Here is a 24,781-nt window from a genome sequence, read left to right as displayed (position 1 = left end):
ATTGTGGGGGTCAGCTTTCCATTGCTTTTTAAACAACAGCGATGGAGGGGCATGTGGTGATGCTGCTGCTCCATGTTATGCATTTCTTAGAGTCTTTAAAGGAATGCAAATAGTGTGCATGTAGTATTACGTTTCTTTGAAGGAAGACTGCAGAATAACACAAACCTGCTGAAACTGCCACCTACCTCATAGGATAACAGAGTCCCCGAGCGTTTTTGCTGGTGGTTTTGTTTTGTTTTTGAGCCACGTAGAATATAACAAAATGTAATGAGCAAACAGGAAATCACTGTTTTGACAACTTCGTTACAGGGAGATAAGTGCTGAGAAACAGATCACAATGATTTTTCAACAGCTATTGAAAATACGGTGGTTTCAATTTATTTTAAGATACAGCCATGTTGTGTTTTGCTTTGGATTTTTCTTCGGGTTTCTTCTCTGCCTACCAGCCAGAGATGACAGCAATTGCTTTGAGACAGGTTGTTCTAGGGAAGTGGGGCTGGATGCTGTTAAAGAAGTAATAAACATAAACCTTTCTTTCAGGTTTGGTGAAACCCCTGGGTAATTCTAGTTCCTTCAAATAGAATCTTAGAATGGCTTGGTTTGGAAGGGACCTCACAGATGATCAAGCTCCAATCCCCTGCCGCAGCAAGCATTATTCTTTATTCTAAGGTACAGAAGGAAAAGTTACAATTACCTTCATTTTCTTCTTGGCCATTTTTCCCCACCACTGAAAGCTAAGAAACATGCCAGTCCCCATATGGTGCATTGCCACCGCAGTGTTAGAAGTATTGACTTAAGTTACCTTTAATCAAATGGTGATCTGTAGAAGTTTGAAGCTAATCTGGTTCTTCACAGGGTCAGAAGCAGGGACATCCAGATCCCAAAGCTGAGAAGCATCTGACATGATTCAACCCATGTTATATTAAAGGGGGAAAATTCCAAGGTCATAGCACGTCATTAAACTATATTGAACTGAGTTTTATCTAGAGAACAGCTGTACATACAGATGTCAAGTTATTATCTCTGCTTTACAGATGTAGCCTGAGACAGATAACTAGGCTTCATCACAGGGGTGAAAAACCCCTATTGGCAGTAGATGAGGGGCTCATGGAGCTCAGTAGGCACACAGGGGTGGAGGCCAATGCTGCCCGCTGTTTCTTTCTGTGTGTTGTATTTAAGTGGTGGGGGCTGAGTGGAACAATCTGCTGTGAAATGAAATAGCGGTCTGTCACTTTTAGTTATGGAGTATTTACTGGTTATCTCTCCATGTAATTTAACTGGAAAAATAATATCAAAAGTGTTGCTTTGATTCATGAGGAGCTGAAGTAGACAACAAGTGAGGTCACATCCAGGTACTTACTGGGGCCATAGCATCCATCAGTCCTTCCTATCTGTAACCAACCATACTTCACCAAGCTGTGCTTTGAAAAAAGGGAGTGGGGATAGTGCAGGTGAGCTTCTCATTTTAGTGGAAGTTCTAAAATAAAGCTCTGATTGTGTTTTCTCTTCTTTGTATTCACTGCTTTGTATTCACTGTTCAGCCGTTGACAGGCTTTGACACCATGCGTGTGTTTTGTAATGTGCTGAGATAGCAAAGATACTGAAAGGAGGAGGATGAGGTAGCTGTATTTTTCTCTTTCCACCTTTGGTTGCAGAGTTCTTGTGGTCAGCTGTCTGTTGTTTCTGTGCTTTATTAAAGGTGTATGTGATTCCTGTAGGTAGGGGCAGTTTTGAATACTGGATCAACAGAGATTTAATGAGCATCTGAAAACCAAGGGGAAAAAAGGTGATCTAATTTTGTAGTTCATAGGTGATAGAAGTGTAACGTAGCAGTCTGTCCTACAGCAGATACCTTCTGGGACTCGGAGCATCTTCTGCATCTCAGACTTCTTGGTTTTTGTATGACTTGTTCTAATATAATATAAATCTGACAATCTCTTTTACTCTGTAAACCTGATCCAACTCTATTAAACCAGCACTCAGACAGCAGCAGAAACCCTCTTCCAGTGCAATATATTTGGGATTTGCATTTATGTTTATTTGGGCCCCAGCTGGAGCTGTATGACTGAAGGTTTTGGGGTAAGATTTGAACTAGAACCTTGTACTGCTGGTGGGAGGGAGCAGTTCTTTAGCACACTGCTGTGGCTCTCAGCACATTTGGGCCCAGTGTGTGCTATGTGGGCTGGGGGGGTCCTTCCCTGCTTTGTGTTCTCTGCAGGTCCTGCAGTTGTCAGTGTGCTGACATTGCTCTGAGCAGCCCCTGCGTGCCACTGCTCAGCTACAGCACCTCTTTGTTACAGAACAGCTTCGACATGGCTCCATTCGGGTGCTGGGTGCTTGGGAACTCAGTGCTGAGTCGATACCTTTTGTGTTCTGTGCAACTTTAGAAAGATGACTCCTTCAAAAATATTTAAGCTTGATCTAATCTCCTAATATCTAGATGTATCCGGCAGCAGGAGGCTCTGTAATAATCTCCTTTATTTTGTTATACCCGATCAATGCCATTTTTTTGGCTGTAGTTGCATGCTGAATTTCATTTCATTCCGATAAGTACTATACAGCTGCCTGTTTTCTGACAAAGTAATTATAAAAAAGCAGCAGGCATTGATCGACACAGATTGTCCAAAGAAAAGATTTTGACTAAAACCAAATGTTCCTTGTGATATTCATTAGCAGGGTAATAATTTCTACCCATGCAAGTACAGGAGGCAGAGGTCCTGGGTGTTGCTTTAGCCACAGTAAATTACTGCGGTGTGCATTAGTGGTGTTGTAAAATTTTACAGTGCTTTTTAACACCGAGGGAAGAAGCCGTGAGATTTATTCACTTTTCAGCAAATCCCCTGTCCAAGCACTGTGGGTAAAGAGGGCGTGTAATTAAGATTTCATCATTTCTTCACAGTGCGAAGAGCTTCTCACAGCAAATGGTAAGAGCTTTTCAGGACCGATAGCCTCAGCTCGTGTGTCCTGGCTAGGAGCAGCTCTGTGAATGGTTTTCATGATGGCATCAGCCCAGTGAGGCCTTGGGCTCATTGTGTCTTGGTGTCATGTTCTACAAACTAATCCCACAAATAGTGTTGCTCTGGGTGCAATGTGCAGCCTCGTGTGACTGAGCACAGTGATTTGAAGCAATTGCCATCTACTTTGCAGGAGATTGACTGGAATGCTTCATTGTTGGGAGTGATAAAGCCGTATCTCATTGGAAACCTGGGGCTGTGCACCATTCTTGGTGTGCATTTTCATGTTCCAGGATGTGCACAGATGCAAGGCAAGCGTGTAGCCTTTGGTGAATGTTAGTTTAAGTGGGAATTGCTATTCTGTGGTAAAACAGCACATTTCTGACTCTTTGATGTATGTTTGCCTTAAAGGTAATGTTTGTGTGAGAATCGTGCCATCAGAAAGTGGCAATTAATTAAAAGTTTTTATGCAGCCCCAACCATTACAAGATGCCCTTGCAACCTTTGGAGCAGAACACTGGGATCACCCTGCAGGGAATCCCTGTACATTCAGCAGAAGGAAAGCTCAGGATGAAGATGTTAATGTGTAATGAAAGACCACAAGTACAAGTTTAACTGCTTGTTTCTGTGTCAAAAAACAGAGCATTCTATCAGTGGTTGGACTAATTAGACAGTGAAGAACAAGCTAGATAAGAGAGGAAATTTGTGTGAGCTTAATAATGATATCAAAGCTGTTGCCAAAGCTGTGATTTTTATCATGTGATTGCTTTAACCCCCTTTCTTGGCCGGGCTGTTTGATGTGGGGAGAACCGGAGGCTGCTTTGCTGCAGCAGGCAATCAGCTGGAAAAGAATAGATGAAACCAGCCGCTTGCCAAAGTCAGAAAGTGTTTCCATATTCATTGGTTGCATATTCCACTGTCGAAGATGACAAGCAAAAAGAGTAGAGCCCTAATAAGGTGGGAGGAGGAGGTCTCTGGCTTAGCAAAAACAGCGTTATTGCATAACTGTAACGTGGTGTGATGTGAACATGTTGTGAATGTATTTATCAGTTACGTCACCTCTGGACCTCCTCATGACTCCAAGCAACCTTCAGCTATTTGAGGGAGAAACCAGACAGCTGTTCTATGAGAGCAGTAAAAGTGCTTTCAAATGTGGTACGTGCTGGTAGGGAGAAGGAGACTGGAATGTCTTACCTAAGAATACAGGCAATGAGGTTTACCTGTATCTTTGACAGTAACTGAAGAAGAGGGAGTTTCCTAAGCAATGGGTGTAGGTGGGAGCTCAGCAGGAGACCAGAGTCAGATTTACCTGGGGAGAGAAGAGGTAGTTCCCATCCCTGGGGACCCGGTGGGCACAGCACTGGGTTTGATGCTGAGCAACTGACCTGGCATCTGAGTTGGAAAGAGAAGGAGCATTTCACTGCCTACCTAGAAAGGACACATGATAGAACTGCTTAGCTGTGTTTTCTTTACTTGGTGTTAAAAATAACTGTTATTACTTTTTAATTTCACTTTAGGGCATTCTCTGAGTATTCATGTGTTTACAAGGAACCCTATGGACAGGTTAAAAGGAAAAAGCTTGGGTAGCAGATTCTAGCTGATCACGTCACAGCATTACCCTCTAAACCTAACCTTTGTTTGTAATAGTTTTAAGTATGTTTTTTACTTTACTTGTCTTATTTGTCCAGCTGCTGGCAGGAAAAAAAAATGAAAAGCAGCTATTAGAAGTTTCACTGGGTGAAGTTAACTTGGGTTTCATTCATTTCCAGATGTTGCCCTGCTGTTATTTGCATTCCTAATGGTGCTTTCTCTTTGCTATGTAGATTTTTACCTAACTAAATCTTAGCACCATTTCTGTCATGTTCGCAATATAATTCATGAGTATGTATGTGTCATTTTAAAAAGAAGAGGTTTAGTAACATAATACACGTGTCCAATCCCTAATTGGACACGTGCCTCATCATTTTCCATGCTTATCATCTTTGCATGGGTAACACAGGTCATAAAGCACTGGGCAAGGAAGGCTTTGTTAACATCAGCAGTAGACTCAGCTCTGTCTTTTTTTCCCTGTGACTTTTATTTTATTCTTACAGATTTTATTTTGGGAAAGAAATACTTTGGTGTAGAGATCATGACTAAAACAGCCAATTGCTCATTTAACCATTGCTGTTTACCTGCACACCTTGAAGGATATGAAAATTACATGCTATATACGATTGCTGTGCTGTTATTGCCTGTGGGGCTTTGTTTCCATCCCTTACAAAACATTGTTGTGGGATAGCAGTCAGCCTTTTCATTCTCAGCCACATATGTTGAAAAGCACTTGAAGATGCAGAGGTTGCTGGATAAGTTATTGCAGAGCAAGTTGCTGCTTTGTTGAGTTGCTGTGCCTCAGTTTCCCCTTTTGAACTGCATGAATTGTAACTTCTGGCAGTGGTGCAGGAGTGCTGAGAGCAACTCAAGTAACATTTGCACAAAGCTGGGATAAGAAGAGGCATTAACTACAAGGCGAGTGCTTGCATGTAGGGTGGGAGTCTGAATTGTTGTCTTTATTGTTGGTTGTTCCAAGAGCAGCTGGTTTCTTATAAGACTCAGAGTCCAGGAGTGACGTGTTGTGAAGAATGAATGACCGTCTCATTCCTACATGTGAGCCCTAATGGGAAGCTCTTAACTATCCACTGTCAGTATTCATTCTGAGAAATGCACTCTGATGTATTATTCTGTATCCTTTGTGTTCTTGCCTTAAGGTGTTCATTTCAGTGATGCAAGACAAAGTGCAGACACATGAAATAATTACACAGCAAGCTTGGCTGGAGCCTGTCAGTCTATGTCAAGCTCCCTGGATGCTTTCAATCTCATAATTGCTGAGCTCTTTGGCTGATTGTTTCACTTAATGTTTGGTGTTAAAATCAAATGCGCTGTAAGAAGTCGCATCGAATACCTTACTGTTTTGATGTGATCTAAGTCAAAATTCTATAGCTATGTCCAAAGTAGCGCCGTGAAACATAGCTTCCCTCAAGCCAAAAGCAAGCTTTTCTACTTGCCTTTTACATGCAGATCCTTCTGTTTCATTTTGGCTTTGGGATTTTGACAGTTTCTCAGCAAAGATGATGCTTTTGCTCATGACACATTTATGCCTTGTAGACGGGTCTTATAAAAAGAGCTTTTTGTGGAGGACTGGAAGACAAATCCAACTTAGATCTAATTTTGGGGCTCATTGGCTGCATAACAGGTGCATAATTTGAAGAGTCATGGTCATAGCTAACAGTACTTCACCATTATTATAAATAATACTTAAGTTTGAGCATTCATAACTTTTTGACTTTACTATGATTCAGTCTTATAATCATTAGGCTTGTTAGGTAAATATTGCTGAGCTGTGTTGTTGGCAAGTAATCTGTCAATGATGAGCAAATTTGGGCAATAATTCCCAGGTGATTGTCATTAATCTGATGTTGCAGGTACTAAGCACCCGTCTGGGGGTGACATTCCTCATCAAAGCACGCTGCTGCAGAAGGCGTAGCAGATTTCAGAGATGGTTGTGTTGTCTGAGGTTTTGATTGGCATTTCAAAGGTGATCCAGACAGCAATGAGGTCTTCTCTCACACACAAAACTTGCATAGATGGTTGACTTCCTTTGCCTTCAAACCCTAAAGAAGTATTTCATTTCCATCTCCTGAATGTGAAGGATGGGATACTGGGAAAACTTCAGCTCTGGTTTGAGCTTAGAGCCTCTCGAGAGCTGTCATTGAGCACTGATGCAGTGTGGCATGTGGGGATGGAAAAGTGGTCCTTGAGCGCCTTGTGATGCTGTGAAATGTATACATGCACACATTTAAACTAAAGTTAATGTTTTAGGAATTGGAAAATTTGTGATTGTAAGTACACAAGAAGTGAAGAAAAGTTAAAGAATGAATGAAACGGAGGTCAAACACAGAAATACATGTCAGCTCAATGAATAGTGAATGCAAATTGGGAGTGAATGGAGAGGAGTTTTGAGGTATGTGCCAGTTCATTGATGTTGAGAAACGTCACTGCTTCTGCAGGACATTGGCTTCAACTGGTTGATTCTCAGTAGCTCCGTGTTAGCCAATTAATCATGTAATTTGCTGTCATGTTAATGGGTGAACCTGTATTGCGCTAGCAGCGTGAATTTGAGATAATAGTTTCCAAATGATTGGAGGATATCTAATAGCTCCGGCCCTCAGCATTGGCTTCAGCTTTTGCCCCTTTGATGAAAGCTTACTCTTAATGCAAGTTCTGCCTGCTCATACAGAAGTTTTCAAGTCTGTGTATTGATAGAACTGATTCCTGTTCACTTCTTTATATAGCACAATTTCAATTAAAACACTGTGGTAATATATTGATCTATGTTGCTCATGCCTTTAGTATCAAACTGATATAACTCCTGCTCTGTGATGAACCAGTTGGTTTGTAACTGGGTTTGGCTTTTGTTGATGCTCTTTTAGATTCATTGCTAAAAAATAGAGCTCTCTGCTGGGAGGATTTGACTGGAGGTTTTATAATTACAAGACCTGTAAGCTGGACAGTCAAACTGTGTAACGAGAACATCCATGGCAAGAGAAAGGAAGATAAGGATTGTGTTTAAAGCAAAGAAAACAAAAGTAACCTTGCTTTAAAATACATTACTGTTTATCTCCAAGTTTACCATTTTGTCTGTGTGCTGGAAGTGTCTTCAGTCAGTGTAAAGATTCTAATTAAAGCTTCTCCTGATAGTGATTCACGGCTGACCCTCCCTTCACTGGAGCATCTTATTAGAATAATAAACCACTCCCTGCTGGGAGACGCTGCCATTGACAGACAGGCGAGACACTTTGGCTGCTGATTAGAAAAGGTTGATCAGGCTCGTATTGTCTTCAGAGTCTGCAAGAAACCCTTTATTGGCCCCGCTGCAGCAGCACTGCGAGGTGCCGTGTGGTTGGGGCCGGCTCGCTTTGCTCCCCTACTTGCATGGCAGTGGGCGGCCTGTTAGTATGGGCTGGTGGTGCTCAGGGGCTGTGCTTTTGCTCATCAGTGCCTGTTTGCTGTTTAAAACTATGTAGCAACTTGGGATTGCTTTCCTGTGGGTAATCAAGTGGACATTCCTTAACAAAACTTATTTTCTGTAGTGTTCTGAGCTTTATATTCTTTAACACACAATCAGAATGGAGAAATTTATCTAGGCAGATTTAATACTCATGTATTTTTTGAAGGAGATTGTTGTTCCTTGTTTGTTTGGTTTTTTACTTAGGATGGTTTCTCTATTAGTATGCTTAAAACAATAACACTTTTCCTTGCTAGCACAGAACGCAGTGGTTCTAATGGAGGTATTTTCCTTAAGATACATCCAGCGTGAGCACTGATGTATGTTTGCTTTTTGGGAAGCTGTGCAGGTAAGGCACAGGGATGCAGAAGCCTTGTTTCCCACAGCACAGCCTTGGTTCCAGGCCCAGCTGAGCCTCATCCCTGCCCTGCCTGTTGAGCTCAGTGGAGCAGCACAGGCAGACCATGGGCATTATAAAGCTGCTGTGGCTTTCAGGACATTCTGGTCTCTGTGGTTGCACGCTGATCCTTGTGTGGGAGGAGAAATAACCTCACATGAGGAGGAACCTGATTACAGGAGTGGGAAGGTAGCCAAAAAGTCAGAGTGTGATTGTGGAGAGTTGTTTTGCTGCGGTGTCTGGGCTGGATTTAGTGAGCCCAGGGGTTACTGCTACTGTAATCCATTCCCTTTAGCAGCTTCTGTTGTTTACTTCTGCCAGTGGTGGTGGAATTAAGGGGAATTTCATTTTCCTGAGTACTTAAGGGAATTAGTTCCCCTCCTTGCTGACTTTCAGTGAGCCTTGTAAAAATCCCAACCTAAGGAAACCTGCTTGGTTAAAAAGTCACATTGGAGTAAAAGGCGATGAAAGATGTGGGCTTTAGAAAACAGGATTCTGAAGGGCTTCTTCTCTCCAACGAGTTTGTGTATGGGAGACTCCTGAATGTATAAATACCTAATTGTACTTATTACATGCAGTTTTTGTACCAGGAGGGTAGAAAGATGCCCTTGAAGGAGTTGTATGATAAACCTTGGAGTTTTAAGAGAGATTTTGCTTTCTGTATTAGTGCAGAAGGATTGAAATACTCAGTCACAGCCAAATCTCAATGAGAAAAATCAGGATTAATCAAGGGAACTTAGAAAATAGTTGATCATAAACCTTGCAAATGATACTCAGTAAAAGGCTGTATGACAAATGGATTGCACTGAGTAGCACAAGTCATTGTTTGGTACAGTATTTCATACTTGTTTTTATCCCCCCCTCGAAATGGAGGCCTGTTTATGAGCCACCCAACTTTATTTTAAACTTCTCTTGTGCTCAAGGACTTCTCATACTTAACTTGACATTTGAAAACCTAACAGGGTTTCCATGCTTGAACCTCCCACCTGCCAAGTCTTTCTCCTCTTCTTGCTTTGATATTTTTAAGTTATTATTTATTTGAGTAAATATACACAGATAAGTGCATAGGTGTGTACATGGTGTGTGTGTGCACAGATGTGTAGCTTTTCATAACTCTTTGCTTCCTACTACTCCTGTTATGTAGTCCAAAATCCTGTCCTATAGGAGTAGTGTAATTCTCCAGTAGGAATTGAGCAGTTCACTGTGGGGACTTCAATGAAATTGCAGAAGCTGGATTTTTAATGTTTTCCTGTCTGTGGTTTTGTTTTGCTTTGCTTTTTCTCTTGGCTGATATGTTCCTTCAGGCTTTCTGTTGATCTGAGTATCCTTAGACGTTAGCACCATGACGAGCTGTAGGAATCTGCTTCCACAATGCAGCTGGAGACCAGTAGGGGTTCTAAGGTGATAGTGCTGGAATAAAACTCTTTCATAAAAGTTGAGTAGCTTCCCACCAATGACTTCTAGGAAGTCACAAAAGGCTGGATAAGGTAGAACAGCAAACCGTGCGGTGCACCTACAAGTGCTCAGGAGTGTAGCTGCAGCTCTGACACACGTGCTCATGCCTGCATCAGGTGCTGGCATGGCAGAGACATGAAGTTACTCTCTTCGTAGCCAAAACTGAAGGAAGCATATGGTAAGGAGGAGAAAATCTACTGGAACAGGTTTTCAGAGTACTGAGCCATTCTGATTTTAGGGAATGTTTTAGGGCTGCAAAGTACTGCCTGCCTGCCATCAGAATCTGATTGAAGTAGGGGATACTTTGAAGCAGAAGACATCAGGGCTTTGGTAACTAAACCTCTACAAACAAAAGCTGTCCTGAGGAGTGCTCTGCTCTTCTTTCCTGCTCCTATACGGGTTATGTTCTTAATGCTCCCTGCTTCCCACCTTTTGCTATTTTGTAGCCTTCATTAAATTCAGGGCTTGATACATGTAACATAAGTGACCACTGAGATCTTCCAGCAGTGCTATCAGTGTGATCAAGTACAGTGCATAGGAAGGTCTAATTGTGTGAAATATACTATGTTTTCCATCCATCAATCAAAGAGCTCAGAAGTAAAATCTCACTAGTTGTGTTAGGTATAGAATACATAATAGGTATCATGCATTATTTGTTGCTTTTCATAAGAGCAGGTAAGTACTGTCATTTCCCCTCTGTTGAAGGAGATGCAAAGCACAAAGAGAGAAACTGGGAAGATTGTGCTATTGAAATAATCCTTCAATAGCAGAGCTGAAAATAACGTATTATAAAATACAAACTTTAGAAGAAATGACAGCATGGAATAATGTGTAGCATCAGGATCCCGTCACGTAGTCAGCCCAAACAATGGAAGCCCTCCCATCTGCAAGGAACCCCTTTTATTTGTTTTAGGAGCCTGGCAAGGAAGGTGAGCCAAAAAACAGCTCAGCACAGTGTCTTTTTTAGAAGCAGGACTAACACGATGCAGGGCAGGGTGGGCACTGCCTGTCTATCTGAAGCCCCCTGGGCTGAGAGGTGCATAGTTTGTCAGGCAGGTTTCTTTGAAGGCCAACTGGATCTCTTGGCCCAAGTTAATCCCAAAGACTGGCATGGCTTTACTGTATGAAAACCTAATGGGTGGGACACAAGTTGCTTGACAAGTTACAAGAACCGTCTTTGTAGATAAATGTTCATGTAATAGTTCTGACTCACATCCAGGCCTTGGAAAATTACTGCTGTTAGCATTTAGTGCTGGTTGTGGAGCAGCATCGACTTTCTCAAACAAGAAGAAATAAACAAAGCTTATGTGCTGTGAGCCATTGCTTCTGGAATTGTTATTAGTGATGTTAGGGAGGGCTGCTTTTCCTCTTGAGGTACATATAAAGGAGTTAATGATGTTTTTCATAAAGCACACGGTCTAGTAACAAGCCCAGACAAGAATTCTGGTGATGACTGTAAAGCAGATGCATGCTTATTTTGTTAACCAGCTTTCACACATTGCAATATCCATATTCAACTCTTGATTACTACTGTGCATTTAAGGCATTTTGAAGAACGTTCTGCATAAGTACCAGGAAAGCTATTTCAACCGTATGGTGAAATGTCTATGGGAATTTGACTGCAAGGTCTCTGTTTGTGATTTGAGGTTTTCCTTATTAAAGTTGCACTGTTTAAGATGATACACTGGAATCCAACGTTGTGAACAGAAATCTTTTTGCTCTTTCTTCAAAGCCAAATGAAACAGTGCTCTGACAAAAAAATGTGTATTTTCAGAGTGTATTAAAGGGGTTTTCTTATCTAACTTAAAGATGTGGATGTCCAGAGGCTGGTTCAGAACAGGTTTGCATTTTGTAAGTATTCAGCATGAGAACCTGCCTGGATTTGTAGCATCACTGTCACTTCTTACCTTTCAGGAGATTCCTTATGTGCTTACACCTCATCCCTTAGCAGCAGCTTCTCAGTGGCAGTGAATAATGCGGAATTGTTTGTTGAGGGAACAAGACTGCTTTGCAATAAAGCAATGTTTTCTTGTTGTAATAGAATGACACTGATGTACAGCGTTCCTGTCCTGGGAGCTTTGGTCCCCGTGGGAACTGTGCGGGCACAGGGCTGAATCATGAAACTGGTTTACATTTAAAGCATTTCCTACTTTTTGAAGCCAGATCGGTTCTTTGATTCAGCTCTCCTAGCACAGCATGGTTGAGGGGGCCGGGATGTGTCAGTGCCTTATGTCACTATTGGTGCTGGAGACTGGAAATTGTTGAGTCACAGGCTCAGGTTTTGAAATGCCTCTGTGAGTCCAACCCTTAAATGCTGTCTGAGTCCAAACTACTCAGTGTGCATTTCTAAGTGCTGTACTAGTTTGGCCTTTCCCGGGTGAGAAGTGCAGATGGTTAAGGGTTGGATGCAGCTCTCCATGCATATGCTTCTGAAGCAGACCACCCTGTATTTATATGTAAATACTTTTAGACTATTTGGGCACATACGAGACTTAATCTTTTGCATCCACTCAGTACTGAAACGTTGTTCTTTGTGACCAGAATAAGATTCCTTAGCACAGCTGAGACCAGTTAGCTGAAGAGCTAACTTGCTGAGATCTGTGGTGAGCTGCCTTCTCTCAGATTTGGAGCTGAATCTCTGTGCTTTCAGATGCATGCTGTCTCCCTTCCCCATACTGAGGCTGGGTTGGGCATGAATTGTTGTCCAAGATATCTTAGCAAATTTGCTCTTTCCAATCCATACCTCCTGGCTTGTTGCTTCCCCCACCTGTGGAGTCGCTCTCCCAAGATGCTGCCATGCCAGCACCCCTCGTGCCAGCCACATGTTGCCACCCCAAGACTGAAGAACCATAACTCCAACTTCAGGTTTGCCTCTTCTGCCCTCAGTGTACCTCACCGTAGAAGTTTCTTAGATGAGTAACATAATGCTTTTCCTTTACAACCTATCATGAATAAAGATTTCACAGCAGGAGTTGGAGGCATTAAAGGAGAAGCAGAAGAGAGAGTTTGCATGCAGATGATGAAAGAAGAGAGGGAAGCATGATGAGCTGCAGCAAGGAGCCTGGCTGGAGTCCTCACCAACAGAAGCTTTGTGTTTGAATGAGAGAAGAGAGAAGACACCAGTAAAGCAGCTCATTCAGAGGGTGAGAGGCCGGTGGTGCAGCTTTAAGACAAGGCTGTGCCTGGCAAGGGAGATTTTAGCTGGGGGGAAGGGGTGGTCGAAACAGGCAAATGCCTGCAGTGCTGGTGTCAGGAAACATGGGCAGTTTTAGAATTTCTTGATGGAAGAACAAGAACCTGAAATAGCAACAGATCAGCTGTGGAGTTTGGGGCAAGAGGCAGAAATTTCCCGGTTGGTCTATAGAGATGGCGGGTTGTGACAGCTGCCTGATGAGATGTCTTGAGGCGTGATGCTGCTTTCTCAGCGTGAGAGTTGTTGAATTCCTTTTCATGCTCTTCATTGCCTACCCAAGCAGGAAGTGTCATTTCACAAAAGCTGACAGAGGTCACTGTTTTAATAACTATTGTTAATTGATGCTTCTCAAAAGCCTTCTATCAATTTGAATTTGCTACCTGCAGAGACTAGCTCAGCAGGTGGCTGAATCAAATTAAAAACTTTAATTCTGTGGTTAATAAATCACGCTAAAACGGTGACTGTATGTTTTAAAATATAACACCCAATCAATTGTGCGAGTAAGTGATGGAATGTGTGGAGAGTTTCCCCTTTTGCCATCCAGAATAGCACGAATCAGACTGAACAGAACCAAGAGCTGCTCTTCATCCCTTACACAGTGTCTTTCACTGAACGATTCAGGAATGGTTGAGCTCTGATGTGTTGTAGACATCTGTCTGGCTCTCTCTGAGATCATTTAGCAAAACCTTCTTCTGAAAGGTCTCCTCCAAAACTGGTTACAAACACCTTTATTTCTAATTTTTCAACAGTAATATTGCGTGGAAAAAGTGAACAGCATGCAAGTGAAATACTGTGTGGGCTGAATGCTATTTAAAGCTTGTCTAAGCTGCTAAACATCGCACTAACGTCGGATCGCTGGATCTGATCCAGTAAAAATACAAAACAAAAAGCAGATAGAGAAGAGGGGTCATATCAGAGAACGAGGCCATCTGTCCAGTACGGAGTTAAAGGCATTTTATAATGAATTAGTTTTTCGTATTACTATGTTACAGGGGGCCTAGGTGTGAATCAAAGAGTGTCTGCCTGCAAAGATAGTTCCTGAATTATTGTTATGTTGCCAACCTGATGTTTTAGCGTGCAGCATCTCATCTGGCTAACATAGCTAATTAGTCCATTATAACCAGTATTTTATAATTGGCTTCAAAAGTTTTTTCAGTATGTTCCAGGCATTATTCTTGTAATACAGACCAAAGGGTTTACATTCAAGCCTGCTGCCAAGGTTTCAAAGAATATTTCTGTTGCTTTATTCTAGCATTGTTTTATCTTACGTGTTCATAACAAAGAGAGCTTTCATTTGGAGGATAACATTCAGAGTTTGTTCCAGTCTTTGCTGGTGTTCTTGGAGTTGATTGGTTCATTTGACCTCTGCAGTATTAATACCGCATGTTTATACAAAAAAGTTCCCTACTGCATTAAAATGGAAATAACGATTTATTACGTTGACAGCCTTGGAGGATCTGTGATGTCAGCTCTCATCTTTCTGGACAGGGTTCAGTGTCACGTTCAGGTGCATAACCACTGATTGGTGCTATTTATCATTTCTTAGAATAAAGATTTTTCTGTTCAAAAATAATTTTAAAACCTCCATTAAAAAAACATGAATCTATTCCATGAGGGAGAGAAGAATGAGGAAAACGGGATCACAGAATCACCAGTGTTGGAAAAGACTGCTGCCTGACCATCCAGCCTGAACCTTCTCTGGTGCAGCTTGAAGCCATTCTCTCTGGTCCTATCACCAGTTACACACAAGAAGAAGCAACGAAGCTGACCCCCAGCTCACTACAACCTCTCAGTCAGTTACTGGTCAGAACCCATCTGGGGTAGGATGCAGTTATGGTGAGGTTTCTTGAAGCTCTTTGCAATACAGAGCCACTAACTGAGATACTTAAAATGATCAGGTGTTTGTGTATTGGTTTGAGTAGAGGAATAAGAGATTACATTCCATCTGCAAAGAGTTTAAATACTGTGCTGTGCCTGCATGGGGGGGGTTGCTGGGTATGGTCTTTTGCAGTCCGTCTCCAGGCCTGTTGGAGCACCCTTTGCCTGTCTGGACACCCTTTTCAACTCTTTGTAGGTAAAAGCTTGGCTGTTTTAGGATGAGAGGGGTATTTACTGCCTTGTGATTTCAGCTTGTGTGTAATTCTGAGAGCTCAGTGTATTTTTTTCTTAAGCTGAATATATGCCTAACATTTCAGCAAATCTATTTCCATATGCTTTATCCTTGCTCTGTTACTACTTGTGTCTGTAAATGCTCATTCCAACCAGCGTCTCTTGTAAGTAGGAGAGAACTGAGACGTGGTGAGGATGTTGGAAGTGCTCATAGCAGAAGTAAAATTAAACTTTTCTTCGTCCTTAAGTGCTTCACTTTTCTGAGAGTCTGTAAGAAGTTCTGCAACATAAATAGAAGCTGTCATGTTTTTGAGCTGTAACTTGCTGGATAGAGATGTGTAAATTGTGATTTCGCTTATTTTGGCACTAAATTAATGCATTTCAGTTCTGCAGAATAAGTTCCAGACAGCAGCTTTTTCTCTGACCTTCTTTGCAGGCAGCCTCGGGAATGCACTGTGTCTCATCTTCATTGTATGCTCTTCAGTTTGCTCTACAATTGTCATCAGTTATACTTCTGCACTGCCGTGCTGCTTCTCACTTATCATACTGATCACAGAATCAGAACCGCTCAGGTTGGAAAAGACCTTCAAGATCATCAGGTCCAACCTCAACCTAACCATACATAGCAGGGTGTTTTACCTGATGTCCCCTCTGAAGGGCATAGCTGTAGAAGAGCTTTGCAGTACATTAGGTTGTATGTCAGGCTGTATTTGTAGGAGTAGTGTAGTCAGTCTAATTCAGTAATTATATGTGAATCTTTGGAGAACCCTTCTGGTCTGATGCGTCCTCAGGAAATGCTGATGTCTGCTTTTAAATAAAAGCTTCTGGATTTCCTTTGGGATTCTCTTGGTTGAGAAAGGAAGGAAAAGGCCACCTGTGGGCATGGACCCCATAGCGGCTGTGCCTTGCCAAAGTGACACAGATTTCTTTTGGTTGTGTTTTTGTTGGGTTGGTACATTCACACACAAGAGATTTGGGATTCAGTAACGTTTAAAATGAGGCGTGTGCAGTTGATCTGTTGATGTGTAGATTACTCATCCTTGAAGCACTTACATGTCTCCTCCTTCACCATGCTAAGGACGATCTTGGTTTGTGGATATTCTGGCTGCTTATTAGCAAATAAGCTGTTAACGAGTCATTCAGATGAATGGGGAAACTTTACTGCTTTTAACACAGTTTTCCAGGGTGGGAGAGGTTTTGTTGGCTTTCCTCATTCCATGAGTGCTGTAAGCAACTGCTGCACCTTGATCTGGATGTCCTGTAACTCTGACGGGCAAAGCATCCCTGAGGGAATTTCCTGATGAATTTTGTCCTATGTTTTGTTTCAAACATTTGCAGACTTTCATGTTACCTAATAAAGGACATCTGGCTCAGTTTAAAAATCCTTTGCAAAACTACTTTTCTCTTAAACAAAACCCCATATTTGCTTGTAGCCCAACTTCTGCTTTTAGAAAATGCTGTGAATTTCAACTGTGTTGAAGTAATTAATTAGTACGTGCAACATCCACTTGGGTGTAGCTCATAGTTTGCCTGTGTTCAAGGTCAGTCAGTTCCTTTCTATTCTCATACATCTATTCTCAACATATTTGCTATCTTGTATGTATCAAAGATAATTAAAGTAATTCAAGGAAATCCTCTGGACATTAAGAATAAGTAATAATCTGCGAGTCTGTGACGAGGAGGTGTGTGTAACTGCTGTGTTGTTTGGCAGATACGTTGATGATGTGATCAGTCGCATTGATAGGATGTTCCCTGAGATGTCTATCCAACTCTCCCGGCCCAATGGGACCTCTGCAATGCTGCTGGTGAGTTGGGTCGTTTTGCCCTTTCTAGTGGATTTCTTAAGGAATTGAATCACTGTTTCTAAAAGGCAGGCTATTAATAATGATTTTTTTCCCAGAAACTTTCTGCTCTTCGTTTGACCCAGCAGTGTAAGATCTCTTTTGCTTTTAGGCAAATAGATGATAAAAAGAACTTCACCTTTAAATGCTTTTTGTTGTTAAATAAGATGGTTGAAATATGAGCGTGAGGTCAGATGCTGTGGTTTTCAGCAGTCTTGGCAATGAGTGTATCTCAATCACGATAATTAGGGAGAAAAAGAAGTAGGGGTAGGAAGAGAGAAATTGTATTGGTTTCCTTTGTCTAAATTTGTACTTGTAAATGTATTTCTGTTTTATGATGAAGTCAAGAATTTGCCTTTGAAGTAAATGAGCAGTAAAGGCTGGATTATAGATAAACAAGTCCAATACATTCGACTTATTTCTGCCTGACCAAGCAGGATTTCATTCCAGAAGAGCCTATTGTTCACATCAATTTTCACAGGCAGCTGTTGTGCTTAGAGCCTGTGAAGTTTTTACTCTAGGACAGCAATGCAGGAATAGGTTCTGCTGAATCTTACAGCATGGCGCTTGGAAGCTGATTTTCCTGCAGCCGAGTAAAAGACTGAAGTCGCATCTTTTGACAGCATTTAAATGAAAGTGGGAAATTCTATATCCAAGTGAAAATTTGGGACCAAATCAGTCTTTTCCATCATAGATCATTCATGGCACATCCTCACATAGGCTGCTACGAAAGGCTTGGGTATAGAGTATGTGTGAGTACAGTTGTTGCTTCCAAGCAAACGGTGAAAGGAATGTAGAGATCAGATATTTTGTCAAAACAGCTTTCTGGAATCAAGAATTAATGGTTTTTTAGTGTTTGTTGAATTGAATACTCTGCTATTTTTACATTTTGCCTGTATTTTTCAAAATTACTATTAACGGCTCAGTAATAAGTGTAGCTGCGAATACATTCCATTTCAATTAATCAATTCTTTAGCGTCTTGCTGTTAACTTTCTTTGAGTGGCCCAAAATTTGCCAGAGATTAACTGAGTCAGAGGTTAAAATATACAGCTGGCTTCCACTGGCATTAAATCATTTAATCTGCAATTGTTGGATTCACCGAGTGGAACAACATATTCCATAAAAGAATTGAATTCATCAGCGCAGTCTTAAGAAGCTCTAAGTCGTGGAAGCTTTTGCATTTGCTCTTAAGCTGACTTTATATTTAACTGTTTCGCTGTGGAAAAGAGAAAGTCTCGTTTTACTTCCTTGCTTGGAAACCATTTCCATTCTCTTATTAGAGTCCCTCTCTGCACCCAGTAATTGCCTTCTGATTCTGATGGCTTTTTGAGGTCAGAAAACATGTGATACTTGTCAAGCATTGGGCACAAGTGGGAAATTTGCTTGGATAAAACTGGTTGGGAGCAAGGTGTGTAGGAAAAATGGCAAGTGTAAAAGGAGCCTCATTTGCTATTAGTAATAACTTACCAAATAGCGTTGGTCTCTAAATCAAGGACATTATTGTTGCTACAAGACAACAGCACTCTACTGAACCAATGGATTGCATATTTTCCTTGGATCAGAGATCAAAACCACTGTTTTTAAAGTATTTTTGCATGTGATTTTGTGATGGGTTTATCGTTTTTTCTTTTAGGCAGGTTTTCCCTCTTTCCCATCTGTCTCAGTTGATGTTGCCAATATGGCACTTTCCATCTGGCCTCAACTGCTGCAGAAGCTTTTGCTGTTTTCAGCCACAAATCATTCAGCGAAAGGTGCCGCAGGATGGGCAGTGTGAAGAGATCCTCCCCCAGAAGAAGGGAGGGTTTCTGCAGAACTTGTCATTTCTCACTCTGAACTCATCCCAAGTTAGATGTGGAGTTGCTCTTCCGCAGCAGTGATTTACCGTAATGCCAAGGGATTCAGATAATGCTTGTTTTGTTTGGAAATATCTCATGACCACACAGTTTGTCCAGAGATAATTAACCAACCATAATCTGACCCATTTTCATTCGCATGGTATTTGTGTCATACCTGCCATTGCTTATGAAGGTCTTTACCATAGAGGTATCGTTGTTATATTAAGATATCTTTAAATCCAGTCCTTTGGTTTGCCAGAAACACACACGTTCGTCATCAAAGGCACTGATAAGCAGGGAGCGTATTTTAAGAATGTGCAAACCATTGGAAGGAGGTGGGGAAGAAGGAGCAGGGTGTGCCTGTGAGGTTCTTTGAAGCTGCAGAATTACTGGAAATGGCCTCAAAATCATCACCAGGAGAAAAAAAAGAGATGTAATTCAGAAAATTTCAGCCACGGACTGATTGGTTTCCACCTTCATGTGCATGTGGGAATCAATGTACGTCCTTAGCTGTGATGGTTCTACAGAGGTAATTACAGCTGTGGGAGCTGCCGGTCTGAGTCTCGGTGTTTGGTAACCTCTGCATGATGCTGGGCTCTCCCTCAGCTCTGCAATGAGCTGAGAACATTAAGGGAAGGGGAAGAAAGTATCCATGTGAGCACAGATGCTGTGCCTTGAAAGGTTTGTGCCTCCTGCTCCTTCGAGGCTACTGCTTCCTCCAGATAATAAGGAGATTTTTGTGTTGTAGATTTATACACAGCAATTGTACCTCATTAGTCTGGATTTATGCTGCACAGACCAAACACATAAATAATTGAAGCCTTTCAGAGCTGTGTGAAATCCTCAACCGACTTTAAAAGCAGTTTACCATTTCAAGGTGCTGTTTAATCCCAATCTTCACTAGTGATTTTTCTATTAATCTTTTAATCGCGCTATGCATAAAAAAGGACTAAACATAGAATTATATCAGCTTTAATAACAGTGTTATGCAAAATTAATTTGCAGAAGCAGCAGAGGGAGCTGAGACCTTCTTAAGATTTCTGTGAGATTTTGTTGGTCAACTGCCAGGAACTGTAAAGAGAGAAACCTCATCTCGTGTTAAGAAAACACTAATTGATTTGTAATTAATGAAAAAATACCTACGGTTTTGATGGTATTCGGTAGTTAGTTGTATTCCTAGATAGACTTTATTTATTTCTAATGAAGGGCAGGACGACCTTTGTTTGGCTGTTTCACACACCTTGTTTCTGTTACCAGCATGAAGACTATTTCTTTTCGATGTGAAACTTCTAATTCTTGAGTACAATTCATTCCTTTGATACCAGAAGTATTTTACAGCACAGTAAGTTTTAGTTCCATATAGACTTGTTTAGGGCCATGCATAGGGCCAGCCCTATGCAAACACAGCAACTTCTGCTCATCTTGATCCAGGACTCACTTGGTCTTCAAGCATCTTTGTCTCCCCAGTGATTGTAAAGCTATGTAAGGTGCTCTTTAAGTTGGGGATGCCAGGTAAATATTTTTTACCAATAATGAATAGCTTTCTGTATTTTGAGCTGTTTCTGAAGCAGAACAAACTCTCCATTGGAAAAGTTGTTTCTACCAAAGCAAAGCCATTTCTTGTCTTGTTATCTTACAGACTTTCTGATGTTGAAGACATTTTATGCGTTTATACAGATGCCTTGAATTTTAGTGGAGCTCTCCTATAGAAACATGAAGCATTTTTGCACAGATTCTGTTCATTCTCAGTACAATCAGTCACATTTTGCTTTTTGACTTTCAAATCTTGTTCCAAGCATTTTAAACAGTCTGATTGTATGGAAGTGGGCTGTATTAATTGCAAATAGGGTAGACATCTGTTCACTGAATCTGAATAACTTCTTATGTCTGAATATTGTTTTGTTGGTGTTTTACATGGAATCATGATGATTTTCTAGGGGGAAAATGGATTCTGAAATGGATTATTTGTCCATTAAAGTGGGTCCCAACTGGCTCTAGTTCAAGGCTCCTTACTCTTGGGAGATGTTGAAGAACTGGGGGAGGGAAATTGTGACCTGAAGTTAGAAGTATTATTATTATTTTTTTACCACTAATAATAAGTTTCATTTTCCACAAGGTTCAGGTCTATTTTCATCCCAGTGAAGTTCCTGCTGTGCTGTAATTCAGAACAGAAAGAGACAAAATCCATTTTGCCATCCATAGCAGAGCAGGTCCAGCATCACCAATCTATATGTGTGTCTGGCTGCTGGCACGGCACCACTGCATGGCAACTTTGTTAGCTTAATTAGCAGGATGTGCCGTGGTGCTCCAGGAGAGCATCACCAGCTTATCCTTAATATGGCAAAATCATTTAAATCCTGTATCTGTGTTAACTTTTTATTGTGCACTATTGCAGTTAGATTTGATTGATGAAAGGCAAATTGCAGCCCTTATATTAAAAGAAGGAGGGAGGGAAAAAAAAAAAAAAAAAAAAGAGGAAAAAATTCCTTGTTAAGAACTAATTAGTATGTTTGTTTATTTAGACTCTAATAGCTTAATTGCATCCTATCTTGCTATTTACAAATAGGCATCATTAAAGAATAATGAGCATGTGAGGGAAAGTGCAGCACTGATACAGCAGCAGATGAGACAGGGAAAAGAAACTGAGCTGAAGGTTCTGGGGGGGGGAGTTTGAGTTATGTAGTGAATGCAAAACCTTTTTCAGTATATATAAATAGGGTTTCCAGCCATTCTAGTGATTAGTAAGATAGATGTAGGAGTGGGAGGAAAGGCTTCTGGCTGGCAGCTCCAGGAGAAGCAGGTGCCTGGCCTTTAGCTGGGAATGTGTATGGCTTGGTTGCATCTCTGCTTTGATCTTGCCTTGTTCTTTTGAAAGGCGACTAAAAACCTTGTACAAACTCCTGGTCCTTTTTATACTAGCAGGGAGGTACCCTGTTAACTGAAAGTAATGTTGTCTTTCTTTTAGCTCTGCAATGCAGAGCATCTGCAGTTCAGATCAGCAGCAAATTCCCTGGGATGCTGAGGGGGGAATCTGGAGCTTTGGGATCGTTCTGTGAAGTGCTGGCGCTCGGTGCTGTCAGCACACTTTCTCCTAATATTAAACTTTCAGATAAATCTTAGGAAAAGATGTTTGTTAATGCATTTTTTATGTGATTTATAAAAGGCCCTTTCGATTGCTATCCATCCCAACGAAAAGGCAAAATTAAGGGGTGTGTTGCAAGCTGTTTGTTCCAGGCGGAACTCTGGCTTGGCAAATGGGTTTTGATCCTTTTCATTTTGCAGATTAATCATGGCCCCTGTACCGACTCACTTGGAAAGGTATTTCTTCCTTCTCCAGTCAGTGAGCTGTGCTCACTGGGAACGTCTTTAGCAGCCTTACAAGAAATTATCTGAAGGCATTTTTCACTGATTATTCTGTTTCCCCTCCCCCAGTCTTGGCATACAGCATCTGTCATCTGCTCTTTGAGAAGTTCTCTGAGCGATAGACAAAATATTTTTAAAACTGGGATATTTCAAGATTTTTATTTTCTATATATTTTTGTCAGAAAAGCTGCATAATATTGCAGATTTCAATCAGCTGCCTGTCCTACCTTCGTCTGGTGCCTGCTGATGTAGGAAGCAGGGGGATTACAAAGAACTTTGCTGCCTGAATTCAGTGCACTTCGGTGAAAGGCAAGTGAGAAGCACATTGTTTTTACACAGACCAAAACAGAGGCTGCAGATGTATTTAACTCGCAGCTGTCCCATTTTCAGCTCGCAGAACTGTGGGGCATATTTTTTCATTCATATTAATTGAATTTTAAAGTGACCTTGTACACGTATTGATTTGAATTAAAATCTTCCACATCAAGGACAAGTTGGCATATATCCTACAGGCAAAATATTAAAAAGCCAAGTGCTGTCTTAACAGGGTATCGACAGAAGGGGTTGCAGTTTAATGGGAGAAGGTGGCTTAGAAAGGAAATGGTTGCAATGGGAAGGTATCCTTTTGGTGTAATAGGGGAGCTTCGTGCAGCTGCTATCTGTGGCAGTGCAGGGGTGTGTAAAGCCCATTAGAGCAGGGAGAGCCTTGGCCTCCAGCACAGCACCCTCTGCTCCCAGAGTTCAGAGCAGAACTCTCTGATTGTTGGGTTTTTTTTATATCAGAGCTGTTGGGTTTTTGTTCCCTTCCTTCAGGTGATCTGTGGGGACGCAGCTCTGTGACCAAAGGTTTAAGTTATATTCCATACACATGGGCTTCAGTTACCTGCATTCAGCAGGCATCAAAGGAAAACTGTTGGCTGGAAAACGTGATCTGTAAAACGTGGTCGGTGTGAACCAAAGCACTGCTCTCTGAAAATGGTTATGAGTCGTGATCATCAGAGGGAAAAATAAAAGGTCCCTCATTTCTTGTGTACGGCAGAGGATGTGCTCAATCCTTTAAAGAGCTGTGGGGCATCCTTTTGGCTCCCACGTGTAACTGCATCCTCCAGCCCGGTGATGGTTCGTTCTTTGAAGTGCTTGCCTCAGTGTTTCAGCACTGTTACAAATGGTGAACTGTAAGTTCTCAGAGCTGTGATTCTTCTACGTTTCTTGAGACTTAATTCACGTGTTACTCCTGTTATTCCTTTTGATACAACCCTGCGACAGTTGTCTGAAGGTCCTGATTTCTCTTCCAACCTCTCTAAAACCCATAGGAATTCCATGCCAACACAACAGCAGCACGGAATAGGGGAGCGTTCTGTTTCGATGCCAGACTGCTAATTCACTGCTAATACTGCTGTGTGAGTAGAGATTCCAACACAGCAACTCACCCAGGGAGCTCACTCTGAGGCATGAGTTAGAGGTGGCTGTACAGCTCTCTGAGATATAGGGAATGAGGGAAGGCAGCGACCCTGCTTGTTTGGCATTCATCAAGCAGGTGATGTGAGCTGCTGTCCTGTTCCAGCCTGCGAAATTTGGCCTTTCAGTTTTGCATGATGGATAATAGCTGCAATCTTGGGTAACAGCGACAGCTTCTGAAAGTGAAAAGTGAATCGCTGGAAGGCTGTGAAAACGGATGACCTGTAAAAGGGCAGCGAGCTGATGCAGGAGCATTTTGAGAGTGTTTGTGCAGGTCAGCCTGGTGGGGAGGTTTGGGGGCAGCGGGATGTGTATGTGAGCAAGCTGGAGTGCCAAACATGGGACTTCTCAGTTTGTTACATGCGACGACTAACTCTGAGGATTTTCAGGAACATCCCACACAGGCTTCAGAGCAACTTCATCCAAGTATTTTTTTTTTCCCTTGCCTGGCAGCAATGTGAGATATGAACGCAGGGGAAAGAAGTGAGCAGCCACTGCAGTGTGTGAAGGGAATGGAAATAGAAAATATTACAGATAGAGCCGTGTCTGGGAGTTTGTAGGGCTGCCTTTTTGCTCTTCATTAAGAAGATCTCTGTTTTGTGTAAGATTTCTTCCTTTTCTCCCCTGAATTTTGCTGTGTGTAAATGCGCAGTGTGAGCTGGAGGCAGTTCTCTCAGCAGGGATGTATCCTAGAAAACCGCTGCGTTACTGAGGTAGAAAAGAGTAAATAAAAAAGCCCATTAACTCTGAATGTGCCAACAACGTTTTTCAGGGTGTCTGCAATTTCTCAGTTGTTACAGTGCAGAAATTCCTCTGCTACTTTCTGCTTTCCTTTACTTGCAGGCCACCTAGGTCTTCTTATGGAGGATCCCAGTAGAAACCACCTTTAGGCCTAAATTCACAGCAGCTGGAGACTTTGATAGGGTTGCCTGAGAACACTGAGTATTTCCATACATGTTCATGAAGACCCAGTGTGATGGAAGATGGTGGGAATCAGAAGGAGCTAATTGTGCTGTGGGTGTAGTTCAGCCCTTCTTGCAGGCTACCCCACGTCTGCAACATGTTTTATTCTTCAGTCATTTCTCATGGCTTGCTTTTTCCCTTTATGTTTTTGCAAAATCATGCCTCGCA

At 41.7% G+C, this 24,781-nt stretch overlaps 1 protein-coding gene across 1 annotated transcript in view; it reads left to right on the top strand.

Annotated features, from left to right (window-relative positions):
- Nucleotides 1–24,781, top strand: part of MED27 (mediator complex subunit 27) — a 78,183-nt gene that overhangs the window by 34,153 nt on the left and 19,249 nt on the right. The window contains exon 4 of the mRNA XM_072352718.1: nt 16,864–16,957. Coding sequence (XP_072208819.1) covers nt 16,864–16,957 — 94 coding nt within the window. The remainder of the gene's footprint in view (nt 1–16,863; nt 16,958–24,781) is intronic.

This window comes from Excalfactoria chinensis, chromosome 18 (genome assembly GCF_039878825.1).
Source record: "Excalfactoria chinensis isolate bCotChi1 chromosome 18, bCotChi1.hap2, whole genome shotgun sequence".
Taxonomy (NCBI): domain Eukaryota; kingdom Metazoa; phylum Chordata; class Aves; order Galliformes; family Phasianidae; genus Excalfactoria; species Excalfactoria chinensis.
Note: the sequence above shows the minus strand (reverse complement) of the source record. Positions and strands in the feature narration are given on the sequence as shown.